The 15,094-nt window shown below is 30.2% G+C and overlaps 2 protein-coding genes across 2 annotated transcripts; one reads left to right on the top strand and one right to left on the bottom strand.

Moving 5' to 3' along the window:
- Positions 1–2,913: 2,913 nt before the first annotated feature.
- LOC145184724 (uncharacterized) lies at positions 2,914–4,552 on the top strand. Its single transcript, XM_090093346.1, has 3 exons — positions 2,914–3,024; positions 3,614–3,793; positions 4,443–4,552. The coding sequence occupies exons 2-3, from the start codon at positions 3,614–3,616 to the stop codon at positions 4,494–4,496; spliced, it is 234 nt and encodes a 77-aa protein (XP_089949472.1). The 5' UTR covers positions 2,914–3,024; the 3' UTR covers positions 4,497–4,552.
- Positions 4,553–9,648: 5,096 nt separating this feature from the next.
- On the bottom strand, positions 9,649–14,870 carry LOC145183914 (hydroxyacylglutathione hydrolase, mitochondrial-like). Its single transcript, XM_090093994.1, has 8 exons — positions 14,709–14,870; positions 12,573–12,786; positions 12,310–12,427; positions 12,043–12,145; positions 11,418–11,521; positions 11,205–11,306; positions 11,009–11,088; positions 9,649–10,363 (listed from the first exon to the last, which is right to left on the bottom strand). Exons 1-8 carry the CDS (start codon positions 14,797–14,799, stop codon positions 10,270–10,272), a joined length of 906 nt encoding a protein of 301 aa, XP_089950120.1. The 5' UTR covers positions 14,800–14,870; the 3' UTR covers positions 9,649–10,269.
- Positions 14,871–15,094: the final 224 nt, after the last annotated feature.

The following is a 15,094-nucleotide window of genomic DNA, read 5'->3' as shown; positions in this document are numbered from 1 at the left end:
AAAGTTCGAACGAAAAACATTCCCTTAAGAAATTTACGGGTTTAGTTGGACTTGATAATGTATTTAAATAATAAAGCATAATTATAGCCGGTTTCAAAATTAAATGCTTCAAAAATTGTCTTGAAGTTAAAGAAACATGCTCGGTTAGTTAATCGCAATATGCGGAACTTAGAAAATGAAAACTGTACAGGCAGGAAAAAAACATTTCACATATTTTTTTATGTCATAAATTTGTTTATGGAACTCCACTCAAGAAAAGAGACAAACATTCCTCTTAAAAATACTTCAATAACCGAAAAAGCCAAATTTGAATATCAAAAAATTAAACGCAGTGCTAAACCATTTATTTTTTAAAAATCGATTAAATTCCAGGGAAATTTGGGAACTCTTAAATGAAATTACCAGTAAACCGAAAATCAAAAATCTTGCCAATCAAAAATGATAAATCTAAAAAATTTATATAGGCTAAAAATGATTCTATAAGTTATAAATGAAAATAAAATTAAAAAAAAAAAAAAACAGGAGTAAGTATCAAAACAAATCTGAAATGGAAATCAAAGTTTTTAAATCCCACTAAAGAAGTTTAATTAAGTTTTGAAATAAAATAATTAAAGTTACAAATAATTAAAGTTACAAATGGTATGAAAATAGTAGCAGCTACTTTCAAAAGTGTTTTAATATAATTCCTTTCCTCTATTCGCAACTTTGTTCATTTCAAAAAGTGACAAGGATTGTCAAAACGAACACTGGTGCCCCAAGTATACCTGACCGCCTAAAAGCTTTTGGGCTGGACATACCAAAGATCTATTTCATATGTTGAAGAAAGAAACGCTAATTATTTCACCATTAATCCAGCCAGTAACAGCTGAATTTACCATTTTATCACCAAAAAGAATGCAAACGAAGTTCTTGATACCATCAAAAAAAAATTGATGGCTACTCAGTAGCCATTGATTTTTTCTTTTTCAACCGGTATTATAACTTGGGGGTGCCAATTCCAGGACTTTTTCCTTTCCCATTATAGAGGGAAATATTTAAAAAGGACAATATACACAATTTTAAAAACTTTCCACGTCTTTTCTGTATTTCTTAAGATGTTAGTATTACTTAATTAGTTAAAGTATTTATATCTAAATTGCACTTTTAAAGTTATTTTTGTGATATAAACTAGATTCTAAAGAAAAATATTGTGTCTTAATGAAAGTTTGTCAAACCAGTCCAAATTTTGTAAAAAATTCAAGTTGAACTAAATGCTCTTTTAGTCTCAACACTAAATGGGCAAATAGTCAAAAGAGCATTACATAGCATTTCCAAATTATATGATCTTTTTTGAGTAGCTTTAATTTTCTCGAAGGAATTTCTGAGTTTGATCAGATTTTGCTGTCCTGCTTATTAAAAATCTATCTACAGCTGCAAAACAAGCCAACCTTTCATCTAATGATATCTTCTTTATCATTGAATTCAAATTTGATTGATTGCAAAGTTTCTTATTCAGTGGTTTATCTTCACTTTTTTTTTTACAAAGTAATATTATGAACTTTTTCTAAAGGTTTTTTCACTCTGTAAAACTGCCTTTACATAATAATAACTTAGGACAATATCTACATTTCACTTTGTCCTTTTTCGGGAGATCCTAATTGCTCTAAACTATTGAAGTATCAATATTAGAAGGTTTTTTAAGATTAATTTTCTGCTTTTAAAGTTGTTGCTATAAAGATGCGATCAATATTCAAAAGTTAACACAAATCTTAAAGAAGCTCTTCTTCTTTGCGGTCATGTCCCACTCGATGTGGGGTCCGCATATTTACATGCGATCCTCCTTTTGGCATATCCAGTGGGGATTCCAGCAATTTTCATGCTTTCAGTAATTCTGTCCATCCATCTTTTCTTTGGTTTTCCCCTTGGTCTGTTCCCTTCCACCACAACTTTATTTACTGTTTTTTCAACAGAACCTTCCTTACTTCGCATTACATGTCCAAACCATCTAAGTCTGGACTCTCACATTTTTTCTGTGATAGGGCCACACCCCAATTCTTTCTGATGTCAGTATTCATGAATCTTTCAATTCGGGTTAGACCAGAGGACCAATGGAGCATTTTCATCTCCATTGTGTGGAGGCTTTGTTCATGCTTTGTTGTCGCTGGGCAGCTCTCAGCTCCATTAAATGCGGACGTACTTGTAGACTTTTGACTTGAGGTACTTGAGCATCTTTTTGTCGCAAAGGGCTCCTGTTACTTGCCGCCACTTCATCCATCCTGTATTGACTCGTGCTCTGGCATCTGGCAGTGTCTCACTGTCCGAGGAGACTTGTGATCCAAGATATTTGAAACTCAGTCACTTTGTTCAAAAATCTTCAAGGAACTGACTTGCCGAAATAAGCTGTGAAATTTCAACAGATTTTGTGGGAAAATTGAAAACTCTTAAGAAAAAATTTTAAGTGACTTTTTTTATAAATATTAACCAACAAACTGATGAATTACTTAAAAAATGCCTGAATGGTAAAAATCGGAATGGGAATGAGGCAAGATAAAAATATTATGTTTTGAAAGACGGCTTAGGTTTTAAACTTTTTCCGAAATTATGAATGTTTAATAAGTTTTTACTTTTCTTTTTTAATTAAAAAATTCATAAGAATTTGTTAAAACGAAATAAAGGCAACACCAAACGTGCTGTGTAAATTATTCACAGTTTCATTTTTTACCTTATACAGTTGATTAACAATTAACTTAATTGAGTGAGAGAAGGGGTGAAAATGGAAGCTTCATTGATGCTTAGACCAATGGTTTGTAAAGTATTAAACTATTTGGTTACTAAAACGTAAATATTAAAACAAAAATTTTAATTTACGCTGCTGATCAGTTTATTAGGATTTTTTAAAATTAAAAATAAGGGACGGAGGGGGTGAGTCTTTTAAGAGCTAGTTTTCATTCTCCCAGGTATCTTAAGTTTTTCGTTCATTTTAAAAGGGCTACAAACAACCTCAATAAGAGTGCATTTTTTTCGCTAGATCTATCACTACTTAAGGTAAATAATCTCAAATTCTTTTTCGCTATGCACATTAGGTTCATATATATTTATCTCAATAAAATATAATTACGTAATTAAGTACTTAAAAAAAACAAAAAAAAACTCAATTATTCGACTCATTAGGTCTGAAATATTCAAAAAAGCAACAATACTTTTACCTGAGGCATGTAATTAGCAATTTCTTAATTTTTATTATAAGTAATCTTCTGCTGCTTTCAAGAATTAAGGCGATTTGGGCAGTTAGGTTCATAGATGAAAGGCAAACACGGTTTACCTAATTTCTGCAGCAATCTGAGTTTATGGTGATTGCCAGTTTCATATGTAAAATAAAAAGCTCTGTTTCTGCTTATCACAGTTTTGATAAGCAGTAACAGTACTTTTTTCTGTTATTGCTAATCAAAGTTAGAAAATAACCTGAGTTTTGCTAATACCATAATCAATTGGATTTCTATTTCAATTATTTGGCTTGAAATTTGTTCTAAACTTTTTTGATTATTAACGATATACCCTTGTAGAAATTTTTTAAAAGTATTATAAATTATCATTTGTTTTTTTTTTGTTTTTTTATAAAATTTACCTTTTTCAGATGAGTTCTTTTGAAATACCTAAAATTAAGTTTGATGCTCGGTTTCCAAATGCAAACCAAACAAAGAACTGCTATCAGAACTTTGTAGATTATCACCGGTGTATCAAAGCTAAAGGAGAGGATTTTGAGCCATGTCAAGCTTTCAGCAAAATATATCATGGAATATGTCCAAATGCTTGGGTATATAATACATAATATGATTTTCTTTTTAAATAATATTTTTTATTTTATTTTGTATGAAGTTTAAAGCAAATTGCTGCGTGCAAAAGTAAAATAAATTAATTGTTGTTCATGTAAATATAGACATGTCTTAGTGCACAAACTGTAATACTAAATTTATTGCTAACTACTTAATTAACATATTTGCAAAGTTCTCAGTTATTTTTGTTAGCAAAATTTGCTTTCGTTACATAAGTTTTTTTATTTGATAAGTAGTAAAGTAAAAATATAACTTGTTTTTGTTTATTTTGTGCATTTAAAGCATGAAAAAAGTTGTAGTAGATTTGTGTGCGATTTGTGTGCTAAAACTTAAATATATTGAAGCGTATTGAGTTCAGTAGTTTTTTTTTTTTGTTTTTTTATCAGTTTGTTTAAAAAGAGGATCAGAACAGTTTTTGACACTCTGAAAAAATGTTTATTTTATCTGCATTTTTCAATTAAAGACTGTTTTTTTGTATATAGCACAAGAATAGTATTGCAAGTTTATATTGCTTTATGTTTCATATAAGATCTTTCTAAATGTGTGGAAAATTGTTTTCAACTTTGTACAATTTTAAAGATGTGTTAATTTAAGCTTTTGCCAGAGATTTTTAACTTTTTTTATCTTTAGATTGAAAAGTGGGAGGATCAGTTGGCAAACGGTACATTTCCTGGCAAAATTTGAAAATATTTTATTATGTTAGCAGGGAAAAAATCAATTATTAGACATTTGTTTATGAACTAATTTCTTTTTTGTAAGTTAGCCATATTTGGTTTGTGATGTTTGAAAATTCTTTTTTCAAACATTCTTTTAAATCTTTAAATTGTTGTGTGGTTATTTTTTGGAGATTTTGTCACCCTTGTGACACTGATTGCCAATAAATTTATGGTAATGTTTTAAAATTATTGTGCGATTCCGTTCTGATTCGTATAACAATTTGAAACAAAATCCTTATATAGTCTGTTAAAGTTCAAAATCAAGAGACAATATTTAATAAATCTACCACAAATCATAAATCTTTGAAAAATATGTAGGGTTTTTTTATTTTTAGCAGGGGGGAGGGAAGGAGCTGGCTTATAATTGAAAAAATTACTCAAGGGCTTTGTATTAACATGTATTAAAGCTCAAAGATTTGAGTTTCGATATTTCGCCTTATACATATGCAATTTGAATATTTTGAACGTGCCCGTTAAAAAGCGCTCTAACATTGGGTTTTGATGTGATAGTGTAAAAATACTAAGCGAATAATTTCTAATCACCAGATAAGTGAACATTCTGGAAAAACAATTCTAATAAAATGACAATTCAGTTTTAGTTTTTAACAATATTTAATCCTGATTCCAGCTCGAATGATTGAATTTTTCGATTATGGATCCTAGGTTTTTGCTTTGGGCGTCTTAACACGAGTAGAATTTGGTTCAATTAGTGTTTAGTCACAGGGAAATCAATCTTTGTAATTTTAGGAACGCGTAATATACAATCTTCATTATCAGTTTCCAGTAATTGAAAATGTACTAAATGGAATTCCAAATAATACTCCGTCAATCTTGTCAACTCTGAATGGATGTCCTTCACTACATTCAGACAGTTTTTCTTATTTGTATCATTTGTCTGCTGAAGATTAATCCCGTATCTTGAGAAATCATTTAGAATTGGTAGTTAGCATACATGCAGATGTTTCCCCTGACCTACGAATTTATTGCTAAAAGCCATCTTATTTTATTACAAGTTTATCATGTTACAAAGTTTAAGCAAATATATTAAAACAACTTTTAGAAAAATAGAATGCAGTCAATAAAACGATTGATAATTTTTTAAATAAAAATTAAAGTTGGTTTGAGGCCAATAATTTAGAATTTAAGATAAGTTTGCGTCGGTCCTGTGCTTCTACGACATCTGAAGGAAATCAGCCTCAAGGTCGGCCCAAAAAAAAACTTTCAAAACTCCTATAAAAACCAAAAGACGAAGAGTTATAGACTTAAAATTGCGGAATGCCAGTGAATTAACACAGCTGCTTAAATAGCACATCGTTTATCGGGTCAAAGAAACGTAGCTACTTCTACTAGAAAAAGTACATAAACACTAAAGTGCAAAAAATCTTTTGATGTGATTAGTGGCGGGAGACAGTTGAGTAGCGATGAGGCATTAGCTTATTATGTAGATTACAAGTAGACAAGTCAATCTTATAAACAAACAAGAAAGTGGTCTTTGAAAGCAGGACATGAATGTTGTGTTACCAACAGTGGACTTTTATTGTCTCAGAAACGCGGGCTTAAATTAAGCTTTAAGCCATAATGAATAAAACAACTGAACAGTGAATGGAAAAACAAAATCAATTTCTTAAAAATTAATCCTCTAAGTTGTCACTTACATGAATAAGCAAATGGGGATGTGACAGGAGTTTTGACAATAGTACCTACAAACAAAGATTGGAGAACTCCGATGCTAATGATGAGTTTCTGTTTATATTTGTATTTCTCTAATTGAGATTGAGTAATGACTGTCATAATATTATTAGGCAAAATCCCCGGCTTTATTGCTGACCAATTAAATTCATCTTTTCAAAAGAAACACATGATCTTACTGTAATAGGAACTAACAAAGTTTTGAAAGAATATATGTGAACTTCTTGCAACACTGCGTACTGTTGGTGAATTTAGATTTATTTGAAACACAATCTGTTATTACGATGAAAAGTGAGCAATCCTTTAACAGACGCGTCAACACAAAAATTTTATATCTGTGGTGCTACTCCAAAAATGATGAATGGTGAATTAAAAAGCATGGCTGATAAGAAAGAAAATTATAGTTTTGATTTCTTTACCTTGCATACTTGGCACAGTACCTTTGAATGCTTGCTGCACATTAGCTACCGCTTGCTCAGCAAAAGTTTTAAAAACAAATGGAACTTATTGTAGACAAATCAAAATCTCGTTATGGTAATACAAATGATGGCAACACAGCTCGCAGGTTTTTTCTAAATCCAGAAATTAGCGCAGAGATTACAGAATTAGACAAATTAACTAAAAAATTTAGTGTTTTATTAAGAACGCTATCTTCTGGCCACGACATTGATTACGTCAAACTTGAAAAATTTTGTCCTGAGACTAAAACGTTTTATTTAGATTTGTATTCGTGGTATTGCATGCCTGTTACAATGCACGAAATTTTTATGGATAGTACTGAAATTATAAAGTTTTGTATTCTTCCAATTGGCCAACTCTCAGAAAAATCTCAAGAAGCACGAAATAGAGGTTTCTGAAGATTTTGAGAGGATCGGAAAAAGTCGCGTATTTCAAAAAATATAGACTTTCTGAATATGCTCTTAATAACATCTGACCCTGTCATCAGTTCACTTTGAGAACTGCTTGCAAAAAGAAGCAAAAAATTGCCCGATGAAGTTTTAAATTTTATTATCCCGCTTCCAAAAAAACAAATTTTAATTTTTCCGATGAAACATTTAATGTTTTAAATGATGAGTCTTATGAAGATTCGGAGGAGTCAAATGATGAGTTTTCTGATAACTGAATATTACTTTTGTAGTATTAATTTATGTATCCTTGATTTTAAATATATTTTTATTTTGTACTTCATTTTTTTTATTATAACAGTTGTCGCTATGATATGGAAAGGGTTGAGGGGAAGGGGTTGTGACCGAGGAGGTTTGCCCGATGCCTCCGCAAACAAAAAGACTTCTAAGTTATTGAACCCTAGGTAATTGTTCAATAAAACAACAAAGTATTGTTTATTTTAACCAATCATTTGACTGGAACAATCGAATTGGGAAAGAAAAATGTTTTTGTCCAGCTAACTTGTATTAGACGATTCACTGTGGCATGGCTCAATTTTTATAAATAATTTTCCTTTACATGACAAACTACTTACAAAGATATATCTTTACTAATTGGTCAGCATCATAACAATATTAAAAATTGATAAAATTAAATCTAGTGAAAAAATAGGATGTTCGAAAAGGATATTAGGATGTTCGAAAAGTAACGCACATTTTTAGCATAAACTAGCAAATAGAAAAAATAATCAAACTACAATAAATTTTATTTCAAAAACACAACTAAATTAGGAATATGTTTTGTAGTTTATAATATATGTTCAAAATGGCCTCCATTTTCTTACACAACAGTTTCCAAGCGGGCCACCAAGTTATCGATGGCAATGGCTGTTTTTCCTTGTGAAAAGTTTGCTATTGCTTGCTTAATACAATTAACTAGTTCTTCAGATTTGGGCCATTTGCGATAATATACTGTTGCTTGCAACTCTCCCCAGAGCCAATAATCACATGGATTAAGGTCTGGTGAAGAAAGAGGCCAGAATTATTTGAAATGTTGGGCAATAACTCGATTTTTACCAAACTGATTGAGAAGAAATTGTTTGACATCGATAAAAATGTGGGGCGGTATTTTCATCCTGCATAAAAATAACTGAATGCTTGTTCAGGGTTTTTCTTAATTCTTAAAAAAAGGTGTTTTTTCAGCATGGCAAGATGTCGTACACAGTTGACGAAATCGTCAAAGAAAAATAGACGGAAATTAAACGTCTTGGAAACACCCATCCGAACGGTGACATTCTACGAATGCAGTGGTATTGTGTAAGAAGCATTTCGTGTTTCTTTAGATCATATAGTGCAGTTCTTTGTATTTACTTTACCATTGATATAGAAGTGGCGTTCATCAGTCCACAATACAGAGTCCAAAAGTTACTTGTTTTGAAGCAGCCAATTGGCAAAATTGAGTCGAAGTGGTAAGTCTGCTACTTTCAACTCCTTTAGCATGGTGAACTTGCAAGGAAACGTTTGAAGCTTTTTGCGGAGGATACGATGAATGAATGCCTTGGGATTTTATTATCATCTGCAATTTATTGAGTGGAGCAGCAACCTGCCTCCAAAGCAATACAATGAAGTGACTCCGTCACAGCTAGTGTTCGTTCTTCTTCTAAAGATGGGCAACCTAATTTCTGCTGGTCGAGAACACTGCCTGTTTCTTCGAATTTAAACTAAACTTTTAACTAATTTTTTAACGGTGTGTGTGTTGAATTAGTCTTTTGTTAAACCACGTGTTTGTTCGAGCTATCATAGTGCTGCTGTTGCACTCCCCCCCCCCCCTTTTCCATAATAGCATTTGATGATAAAAATTCTGTCTTTCATAGAAATATTGTTCATGACTGTATTCTCAAAAATAACAATCTACAACACAATATTTAGCGTTGTTATCGACTTCATATAAATCGACTAAAAGTTGATTTAATCGGGTAATCACACCCTGTAAATAAAATTTACTGTATTTTGATTATTTTTTCTATTTGCTTGTTTATGTTAAAATTGTGCGTAACTTTTCGAACACCCGGCACATTCAGGTTTATTTGAAGTTTCTGTTTTTTTTTTACATCTTCAATTCGAAAACTTAAAATACTTTGAAGCCATTGAGTTTTACTTTAATATATTAACATTAAAACGTATTTCTCGTTTTCATTTCACCCACTTTTGAACTTAAATTTCTGACAATGACCTCAATTTCAGACAAAAAACAGTGTAACATCATTCCACAGAAAGGGTGAGGTGTCACATTTGTTTTTAATTTTTGTTTTTCAAATTTGAGCAGGTTTTTTTGAAGCTAATATTTTGAAAAAAATTTTGTGCATAATGGAAAGGTGTATCTTTCGAATGCTTTAATCAATTTTGAAACCACACGCATAGTTTTTTTTTTTTGTATAAAAAAAAACAAATTTGAAAAAGGAGACAGATCGCCCACTCACCCCAAAATTGATTTTGGTTAACAGATTTTATTTCGAAGTCAACAAAAAAAAAACACTTCGCAAATTCTTAGAGAATGTGGTAATTGTACATCGATTGAACGATTTTCTTACAAACTATGACATATTCATAAAAAAAAAAAAGAAAAAAAAAAAAAAAGAAAAAAAAAAAGAAAAGAAAAAAATGTACAAAACTAAATACAGTCAGGTATATATACTATATACTTAAATAATTTTCCCTTGCAAAAAAAAAAAATCAAAGAAAGATTTATTGCAAAGTAGTAAATGGAAAAACGCATCAAAAAAAATCTCTCCAAATAAAAACAAAATATGGAGGTTGACTTCAAAAAATATCTCCTAACACAAAAAAATTTCGCTTTCTTATTACACATCGGTTACAAAAGTAAAAATATTATTGTATGCTGTGTTAGCTACAACTAATAGCACTTTTTTTAAAAAAATACGAAATTAGACCAAAAAACAAAGCAAAAAAAAGCAGCAGAGATAAAGTAAAAAAATGGCTGTGAAGAAACCATCTGGTTATTTTGTATTTTTATAAAGAGATTTCGTTTCTTAATCGAGTTTTACAACAAGAGCTGCTCCGTTAAGTCCGCCATAAAAAATTTACACATTTTACAAATAAAACTACCGAGCCTCAAATATTTCGAGTCTATACCATTCTTACCATCTTTTACTTCGGCTTCCAGCTATCTTTATCTTTTCGAAGAGCGGCCATAACTTCTATAGCATTTGTAGCATGTACGTGTTGCTGAAGAACTGGTTGACTAGAATAAATTCAAACGCTATAGTTGATTTTCTCGTTTGTTTACCTGTACCTTTTTATTACACATTTTCATAGTATCCCAAATTTAAAAATAATTTATAGTTGCATTTTAATATTATTTTTTTAGTGTTCAAAAGGATTGCAAAATTTCATGAAAACTAAATAACATTTTATATTAAATTTATCGTTATATATAATAATCATTATTATATGTAATAAATCTTGTAAGTACACTAAATTTTTTTCAAACATGTTCAATGCAAGTAAAATTCTAGAATTTCGTGGACTATAAAAAAACCTGTATATTATCACAGACAAATCAAAATCAGAATCCTCATGATTATTTGAGCTCATCCATTGGGTGGCATATTTATCAGGTTTATTATAAACCATGTAAGGCTTTGAGTTTTTAATGACATCTTTTACTTGCTGTAATTCATTAGGAATTCCCTATTTAGAAATACACAGTTAACTAGCAATTTTTCATATTTTAACTTTTTGATGCACTTTAAGAATTATCTGAACTGTTTGAGCTCATCCATTGGGTGGCATATTTATCAGGTTATGAAAATATGATAAACCTATGGTATAATTCTTTTGTAAAAAAATTAAAAAACAAAGCAGCACTAAGTAAAATTCTACTTACTCTGTCCTCATAAAGGGGTTGAACAATTTTTCTTCTCCTAAGGTTGAAGGTATAGTAGGCAAATTTCTATCTCGACGATTCTAAAATATCATTGTAAATTTCAAGAAAAAAGAGCACTTCACTCTCATTAAAATATTAGTAGTCGAAATTTATCAATTAGAAATCAAAGAACTGACTTCAAATGATTTGAATTTACCTTGGCCCACTCAAGTTTTTGTTGGGCATCACGATTGTTTGGCTCAACGTGAAGGGCAAACATAAGATTCTTTACAGTATATTCATGACCGCAGTAAACATTCTAAGAACAAGAATATTTTGATGTATGCATTGGCAATTAAGTGTATTTTTAAAATGGCCAAATTAGATCTTAGAAACTAATATTGATGTTTAACTATTTTTATGATCTTACAGTAGCATCAGGTAACTTGGTAAGCTTTTCATTTAATGCTTCGTGCATTTGTTGTGCAGTTCCCTCAAAGAACCTTCCACATCCACCCACAAATAAACAATCACCTAAAATTTAAATAGATACACACATATTCTGAAGAGAAGAGAATCTCTTCTTGAATTCCAATGTGAGAAGGCAGTAAAAAAAGTTTTTATAGCTTCAAAAATTAAATATTTAAACAAGAAAACCTCTCTAAAAGAAAATATAATAATTTTTATCAAGGCTGGTGGGGCACCACCAACAGCAGTGTGAGTTTTAACTATAAATACTTCCAAAAAACATTTTTTAAATAATTAAGAGTTTGTGAACCACTCACATCACTTTATCACATACACAGTATGCATTACAAAAATTGATTTAACATATTTCTTCATAATGATGTGAAGAAATACTTAACATTCAATCATAAAAATGTTATACAACTTAACTTTCAATTCCCTAAAATCCTAAAACTCCCAAAATTATAAAATGATACACGCATCAGTTAAAATAATTATTTTTATTGCAACCATTACAATGCTAAGACTTGGAAAACTTGTATAGAAAACATAAATAAAGAGTTAGGAGATTACAACACACAACTCACCAGTAAATATGGCAGGAACATTAGATTCACCTTCAACATAATAACACATATGACCAGATGTGTGACAGGGTGTAAAAATACATGTTACATCCAAACTACCAATCTAAAAGCAAATAAAATTTAAAATGATAATTTTGCTAAGTAAGATAATCGAGTGTAAGATAATCACATGAAAGACAAGCACATGTAAAGTAGTCACATGTAAGATAAGCACATGTAAGGTAAAGGAGTATAACTCTTAAAATTATCTACCTTAAGATTATTTACCTTTATTTTATCACCATCTTCCACTTTCTTATTGAGAGCTCCAATTCGTTCATCCCCTCCGCATACAACCAAGTTTTTTAGAAGTTTGCATAACTCTTCATTTCCCCCAGCATGATCCCTAGATGTATTTATAATAAGTAATAAAGTGTTAAGCATTTTTTCAACAAGGTGATAAATGATCAATTTTTAACAATATTTATGTTAACAATATTGCAATATCATAACATTGTAATAAAACTAATAACAACTAATAAGAACTGCACCAATGATGATGAGTGGTCAGGATATGCGTTAGTTTAATATTTTCTTCTTTGACTGCATTCATGACTTTTTCTGGCTCAACAGGATCAACAATGGCAGCATGTTTTGTTTTTTCATCTATGATCATGTACATATAGTTGTCCTGAAGGGCTGGCAAAAGTTTGACTTTCATGTCGCTAGAGTATATAGCTGTGCTCAATGTGACGTTTCCACGACCTAATGATTAAAACATTAAAAATAAATTATACCAATAAATAGTTTTCTATTATAAGATGATACCAAAAGATCTTTTAAGCCTCTTCAAATCTTGATCTTTAATTACAAGTTCATATCAAATAATATTTTAGATTATCAGATCAGTTACTTTTAAGTATTTCCAACAAGATCTTAAAAACCTATACTAATTATTAGCAAATGCTTTTGTTCTTATATTAACAAACATGTTTTTAGATCAGTGGTGGTTTAGATTACAACTTAATAGATCTTGATAAGAACTTATTTAGATTATATTTTAATAGATCTTAAAAAGATCTCCTGAAGGTTCTTACAGACCATAATCATATAAAATTTTGTTTTTGTAAACAAAAATCCAGACATCAAACTTTTTTTTTTCAAATAATGTAAGATTGTATGACCCCATCTCAGTATGTGGTTCTTTAACACATTGAGCAGCAATTAGGTCATGATTTGTGCTCTTGCCATGATTTAAGAAAAAACAGTAGCTTCCTTGCATCAAATTTTTAAACAAGTTTTCTTGAACTCAGGTTTTAGTTGATTGTTGTTTATTCTTCTAATATTTGTTTTTACAGAACTGTCTGTGATTTCTTAGAAAGCCATGATTAAACTAAGCCAAGTCATTCTTATAAATACCATCTAAATTTATATGAGCAGTTAAAGAATCAACAAGTTTAGTAACTTGTCTGATTTTAAAAAGGAGAGTAATTAGGTCAACAGAACACAAGTAATAGAATGTATTTGTAGGAAATTTGCTTTTTTACATAATTGTACTGTAATGTCTCATTAAAATTATCCACCATAATAGCCTGGCAGTGGGTCAAGGTCTTTTGTGGAAATAGTACCCACTCTTCAATGATTGAACTTCAACCAACTGAAGTAGAGTGATAGTCCAGCAACTGGAGTCCATGAACAACTAATTGTTTTTTTATTATGGCCTTATCTTTGTACAAAATGATTACCTTGATTGGTTAAGAACACAGTATCTACTATGGATGATCATTCAAACTTCTCTGATGGGGTTTTTTACAAAAGGTTGTACACACAAAGTTCTCATATGGGATATAGCGCTATTTGTTTACCATTTGTCTTTTTCTAGACTAAACACTTTTGGTATACTTTTTGGTCTTTTTCTAGACTAAATACTTTTGGTATTTAGTCTAGAAAAAGAAAAATGGTAAGCAAACAGCTTGGTCTTGTTCAGCATTGGGGCTGCATGTCAGCTACAAAAACTTTATATCCTTGTATTGGTAATCTCAAATGGTTCTAGAAACCCACCAATTGGTTTTTTATTTGACCCATGATTAGGAAGTTTAATTGATGACCACTTTAATATTTGGTAATGAGATAATAAGATGTCACAATCTGTAATAGTATTACATTATTACTACAGCTCATTTATCAACAATAACGTGCTTTTTATCTGCACTGATTATGGTCTTAGAGAAAAAAGTTATTGGTTTAAATATTTGCAATAGCATCTGAGGAATTGAGACTCAGTTTAGTTAGTTTGAAAAAAAAATTATATTTTCATTAGCAAGCAGTAGTCTATTTTAGAAACAAATATAGAACATTTCAAAAAACGTTACATTAAGATAGGATTAGTGCTTATTGCTTGTACTAACACAAGAATTGTTATTTAGATATTAGTATAAGCATCAAAGATAAAAAGTTCTGTTCTAGCTTGAATATTTTGCACTCTATTCTAAACTTATAAAATCATTCTAAAAACTAAAAAAAATCATTCTAAAAACTAAAAAAAATCATTCAAGTTAACAAAATATTTTATTTCTCCCAAAAAACAAAAGATTTTTAGTTATGACTGCCTTAATCTGGTGGTGCAACTGCTTAAAACAATGTTTGTAATAGTTATTAAGATAAAAATAAAAAACATATATGTATACCCCAAACTCCTTTCACAAAATTAAGTATAGCAGCTCTTGGGTTTGGTAAACTTGGTATTTGTGGACAAGATTGCCTCCACATAGGCGGCATTTATTTTTTGCTACTTAAGAGGGTTTCTTTTTATTTCATCTAAAAAAGAAGCCAGATTTTAATTTCTCAAGGTATGCTCTTAATATACATACATACATATACATACATACATACATACATACATACATACATACATACATACATACATACATACATACATACATACATACATACATACATACATACATACATACATACATACATCATAGATAAAAAAAATTTCTATTCAATTAATATATATCTAGTTGTTAAAGGTATATATCATATTTTATTTCAAGCATTAAATATTACTTAG

This window comes from Hydra viridissima, unplaced genomic scaffold (genome assembly GCF_058129835.1).
Source record: "Hydra viridissima isolate aposymbiotic clone 2 unplaced genomic scaffold, HvirCarnegie_v1 scaffold_7, whole genome shotgun sequence".
In the NCBI taxonomy this organism is placed as follows: Eukaryota; Metazoa; Cnidaria; class Hydrozoa; order Anthoathecata; family Hydridae; genus Hydra; species Hydra viridissima.
The sequence above is the reverse complement of the archived record's forward strand: the minus strand, read 5'-3'. Positions and strand labels throughout refer to the sequence as shown.